The sequence below is a fragment of the Cryptomeria japonica genome, chromosome 4 (genome assembly GCF_030272615.1).
Source record: "Cryptomeria japonica chromosome 4, Sugi_1.0, whole genome shotgun sequence".
In the NCBI taxonomy this organism is placed as follows: Eukaryota; Viridiplantae; Streptophyta; class Pinopsida; order Cupressales; family Cupressaceae; genus Cryptomeria; species Cryptomeria japonica.
The window spans coordinates 9,554,204-9,560,053 of record NC_081408.1 but is presented as its reverse complement, the minus strand read 5'-3'; the positions used below and the strand labels follow the sequence as shown (position 1 = coordinate 9,560,053).

The window sequence follows — 5,850 nt, the reverse complement described above, 5'->3', positions numbered from 1 at the left end:
TTAAAAAACAAACTCACATTTTATATATTTTATAAAAGAAACCCTACTCTATATCTTGTCAATTATAAGACTTGAGACTAAGCCAGTTCAAACGTCATTAAAGAACTAATTGCCTTCCCCCAAAGTATCATTCTACAAGCCATAGATACGATAACAATGAGAAATACTTAATTTTAATAAACAATAACCACACTAAATAACCTAAATAATTATTAATACTATATTATTAAAATTAGAATTATAATTAATATTTCATAATTAAATATCATTTTCTTCAAATAAAATAGTTATAATTTATAAGACACAAATATAATTAAAATAATATAATTTTCAACTAACAATACTGCAAAATTATAATAAATAATTAGCACAAATATACACTAGCCCTACGTTCTTAAAGATTTTTTTAAAATAAAATAATAAATCCTCTATTACTATATGGTCGGCCAATCCTACCCAACCCAACTGGTGTCCTATGATATCATATAAAGCCCAGTGGAGAATGCTTTAACAAACCAAACCAGGTAACACGCTTACAGGAGCAACAGATTGTTTATTTTACAAAACCCTAGGGTCCAAGGATTCAGTTTTCAATTTTAATCCTTTTTCGGCATTACTTGAACTTTAGCCATGGCGAACAGAGGATTCGAATTCCCCGTATCAGTCGCTGCGGCTGATACACCTACGCCTCTCCCCGGCGTCACTGCGACTTACGCCCCTGGTACCCCCTTCATCGCCACTGCGGGTTACGCGCCTACGCCTTTCTTTGGTGCCACTGCGTCTTACGCGCCTGCACCATCCTTCCCCCGCATTGCGAATTACGCGCCTACGCCTCTCTTCGGCGGCGCTACGGCTTACCCGTCTACGGCTCTCTTCGACGCCCCTGCGGTTTGTCCACCTACGCCATTCTTTGCAATCCCTTCGCAATCTTCTGCTCTGGATGTGGATCTGTCTTTCCGCACTCCGGGCATAGCATTTACTCCACCCACGCCTTCCAACACTCAGGTGGGAAATCCGCCCACTTCCTCAGCAACTCAATCCTCCTCTGTATCGCAACCATCAAATGCGTTTCGAACTGTTGCTTCGTCTTCATCAACCACCAGTGCACCTACAATTACAATTCCTTTATCTGGTGAAGGGACTGCACTAGCACAGACCACTACTTCTGCTGCTGTAACCGTACCAACATCTGGGATGTCATTTTCATCAGGACCAACTTCCACTACCAATTCCGCTGCATATCCCCGTTTTACCTTATCGTCTTCAGAGGCATCTGCAACAAGAACTGCATCTTCAGTAACTGGTAAGTCTCTCTTTCGTAGTTACTGCATTATGGTTTGCCATTTACTGTTTGATAATTAAATTTTCTAGGTTATGGTCAACCTTAAAGGTTTCTTAGTTTTCGGAATGTTGGCAGAGATTATAGGCTGCCTTGAAATGTTCTTTTCTTTTCCTTTCAAATATCTCAGGCAGGATTAGATCACATTTTTTAAGAATTCTAAATGTCACAACTGCTGAATTAACCTGATAGTCATTACACCACAGTCAGACCTGTTAATAATCACATAAATCAAATATGTTTTTGCGCGCGCTGAGTTTTCATAAACATAGATGAGTATGTGTTTAGAAAATAGTTAGAGCTTCTTGTGATTCGAGATACATGGAACTAACATTTTTTGGTTTTTGTGTTTCGCAGCTAACACTCGAGAGTGCGATAGGGCCATGGAAAAAATATATGCTGCTATGGTAGAGATGGATCAACTTTATGAGAGATTAGCAAGGGCAGAGTTTGTGAGAGGTGTGGCCCTAACTGAGAGAGACCAAGCTCAAGCAGAACGGAATAGTCTGCAGATCCAACCTGATCAGGCCCGAGAGAGGGAGAGACAAATGCAGATAGAGCTGCAACAACTATATGCTACGAATTATGCGCTCAAATTAGAGCGAGATCGTGTGCAACAACTATTTGCCGAGAAAAATGCACTCAAAGTAGAGCAACATCCTGTGCAACAACTATGTGCTAAGATAGATGCACTCAAAGTAGAGCAAAATCGTGTGCTAGGAGAGCTCGAGACAATTCATCAGATAGAGATGCAACAACTATGTGCTAAGATAGATGGACTCAAAGAAGAGCAAGATCGTATGCAGCAACTATGTGCTAAGATAGATGGACTCGAAACAGGCCAAGATCGTTTGCGAGGAGAGCTCGAGACACTTCGTCAGATGAGAGTATCAGATATACAAGTACCGTAGAGGATGGATGCATTGACAATGGAGAATGTTAGCTTGAGAGAGGCACAAGGGAGAGCAGAGGAGCATCCAGAGGGATTCGTTTTTTTATAGCCTCCAGCTCCTAGACCACCTTTAAATTTTGATCTCATATTTTGTCATAGTCGTAAGAGAATATGGATAACTGATTATTGCAAGGACATCTTTTATCAATAATTTGATTTCAGTTTGTGTTTATGTGATTATGTGTTTTTGGTATGATGATGATATAGAAATAAAATGATGTGATGTTATGACAATATTTTAGCTTATGTTTGTAATTCTTTAAGAAATAAAGATAAATAATAGATTCAAACTAGTCATGTGTAAATAATTGAATGAAATTTGGATAAGAATGGAACATAATAAAGGAGGAGATCTTGAAAATAAGGAATCCTTATCGAAGGGCACCTTTCGAGGATTGACATTTTCTTCTAGCTCAACATATTCTTTAATGCTCAGTATTGTTTCGGAGCAAAATTTTAGAAAAAGCTCGTCTACCATTTGATATTGAATAACACAATAAGTTTCTTTGTATTGGGATTTTTCTCTTTAAAGGGTTTTCTTTGCACAAATCACTAAGATGTGGTATGGTTTTTGTTTTTATTTTCTTGCAATTATTATTTTTTCACATACCTTTTGTCATAAATTAGTATATTAAGCATATTTTACACTTCTACTTCTTTTAATTTGATATAGAGCTTGATTGATAAGCTCAAATATTAGGTGTCAGGAACAATTTTTTCTTGTTCTAACTTTTATTTGGGTTGCAACTTATAATAAAAACATACAAATAGATAGGTTCATCGAAATAAAGGACACTATTGAAGACTTGTACCATGCTAAACAATTGGTTAACAATTAAGATTGGTGATGGTGTTTTTTTGGCTACAGATTTGGATATGTTCAATATGAATGTGACCACAATACATTGAATTAAAGTAAAAAAAATGGAGTATAAATATGCAATGAGACTACTACTACTTTTTCAGATCATGGGATCACTTGATGGAGTTATAGAGACCATTAGTTTGAAACAAAAATGACTAAAGTAGTGGTTAATAAATTGACTTTGAATGTACTAATGAGGCTTTAGTTAGTCATGGGAAATTGAAAAACAAAGGTGAAATACTAAAAAGGGAAAAATAAAGAAATGTATATATCTAATTTATATGAGAGATTTAAATCTCTTAAAAATTCTATGCCTAACTATTGGAATTACAATAAGACCAGCAACAGAGGGAAAAAGGAAAAAAGAAAAATGATGGAGATATCTTTTCAATGGCCTTAATGATTCATGTATTGAAAGATGAATGGTTGATAGAATTTGAGGCTTCTTTTGATATGATGTCTCATCAAGGGTGATTTTTAAAATTATGGTGAATATAATGGTAGAAGCTGTATCTCAATAATATTTTTTATTTGAGCATAGTGAGCAATAGAAAATTCTAATTTTGGTTCCATGATGGACAAGTGAAACATGCCAATGGTGTGATAGACATGCATGGTTTGACATAGAACCTATCATTAGTTATCAAATTCAATTATGTATGGATGCAGGTTGTTTTATCTAATGAAATTTGTAATATGGTGCAAAGAGATATAATGTTTTCTAAAGATGTTTGTGTGCACACTCAACTAGAAATTATACTCTAAAGTGTAATGATTATTTTGTTTGTACAGTTTTTAAAGTATGCACCTTGACTATCATAACAAATGAAAAGGATTTATGAAAGGGAGATATAATTTTTGTGAAAGGTCTTTGTGAGCTTACAATATCAACTTGAAAGTGTATTCTCTCAAATAGAAAGCTTATTTTGTTTGTATAGTTTATAAAGTATGGAGCTCCACTATCATAACCAATGACAGGGAAGATTGGTGTCTCTACTTTCAATGGTCATGATTTTTTAAGCACTTAAGTGGGCTCTAATTTTAAAGAGAAAAATATTTATAGAAGAATCCGTTTTTTATGGTACCAACAAATAACTCGTATAAATGAAGATTATCTAAGTATTTTAAAAGAACTTGAAAAAAATTAGTTAAGGGGATAAATGCAATTGTAATATAGAATTTTATTTATGTGAATATTACATATAAAATAAAACTATATTTAGCTTAAATATAGTTATTGTTGATAAAAAAATAGAATACAAACACCGGTCTAGAGAGATAAGGGTGTGATATGTTAACACGGTTCCTGAATATGTAACTAAGGAAAGAGATTATTCTTTGGGATATCATCTAGGGGCTGCATCCCTAATAGGATATATAAGTAAGTAGTTTATAATGAGTAAAAAAGATGATGAGGGGAATAGAAGAATAGTGAATAGAAGATAGAAAGTATAAATGAGATATAAGGAATGTACTCAATAGATTAAGATATTAATATAAGAGATAAAATTATCAAGCCTCATACTATGTATGGTGTTTTATTTTTGTTTTAATGACAAGAATAGATAGTTGGGACATAAAGTGGGAATAGACCACCTTAGCTACTTGCCTACTTTCTCTAATCACACTACCAACCACATTCAACCCCTATCAAATGGCTAGAACATAGGACACTAAGAATTAAAAACAAAAAATTAACTGCTTGTAGGAAAATTGAGAACAAACATATACTTCTAGATTAGGAATTCAATGTTGTCTACCCCTCCGAATGCTTATCTTTTTCAACCCCTATCAAACAAGTATAACATAGAGAAATAGAAATCCAAAATTCAACATCAGCTACCCTTGGGGAAATTGAGAACAAGCATCTACTTCCAATTATAAACTTGACACCATCTATCAGTAAGAATTTTTACCCTTTCCAATAGTTATACCACAGAGAAATAAAGCTCAAATTTCAAATCTAACCACCGATGGAGAGAACAAGAGTTTTCCAACCGATCCCAAATTCTGAATTCAATTCCATCTAACAATGAATTTTCCAAACGATCTATCATAAGATTGACCTATCGATAGATATGATTGAAGATTACTTCTTCAAAGGAATTAATTACCTGAATTTATTTGCCAACAAATGAATTGAGTTTCCAATTTTTAGTAGAGCCCGCCCTCAAGGCATTAATTATTATGGTTAAATACCTTTCTATTTTTGAAATATTTATGTTTAACTCTCTGCAAAGAAGTACCCCTTCCAGTACAGCTTTGAGTTCAGCTATGTTATTTGTGTCATCTTCTAGATGCTTTTCCAACTTAGCTAAAATTGAACCATCATAGGCATGAACTACACAACCATCTATAAAGGTTCCATGATTACCCTAAGAAATAATATCAAAATTCAATTTATCCCAACCTATCTTAGGAGTAGACCAAACATGATTTTCTCTTTTTATTTTACTTATTTGATCCCCATTGCCAACGCAAAGAGGAATCTTCAATCTAAACCATTTCATTCTAATAGAGCGATTCTAATTTGAAAATTAAACTTTCCTTTTCAAATGACCTCCAATTCTACTATTCATCACTTCAACATTAGCAACTTCCACCTTATTGATGAATGACTCCCAAATCATCTTCTTTCCTTGGAAATTTTTTCAATGTCTCTCTTTACATAGTTTCAATAGGATAATGGATGGG

General features: G+C 34.2%; 1 protein-coding gene across 1 annotated transcript; it reads left to right on the top strand.

Annotated features, from left to right (window-relative positions):
- Positions 1 to 630: 630 nt before the first annotated feature.
- On the top strand, positions 631 to 2,250 carry LOC131874826 (uncharacterized). Its single transcript, XM_059218745.1, has 2 exons — positions 631 to 1,303; positions 1,697 to 2,250. The coding sequence occupies exons 1-2, from the start codon at positions 631 to 633 to the stop codon at positions 2,248 to 2,250; spliced, it is 1,227 nt and encodes a 408-aa protein (XP_059074728.1).
- The last annotated feature ends 3,600 nt before the right edge of the window (positions 2,251 to 5,850 follow it).

Bases quoted from the DNA above. Each gene is read 5' to 3' on its own strand.
- LOC131874826 (XM_059218745.1), top strand. From the start codon at position 631: ATGGCGAACAGAGGATTCGAATTCCCCGTATCAGTCGCTGCGGCTGAT. The intron at 1,304-1,696 runs GTAAGTCTCTCT...TGTGTTTCGCAG, and splicing joins AACTGCATCTTCAGTAACTG to CTAACACTCGAGAGTGCGAT.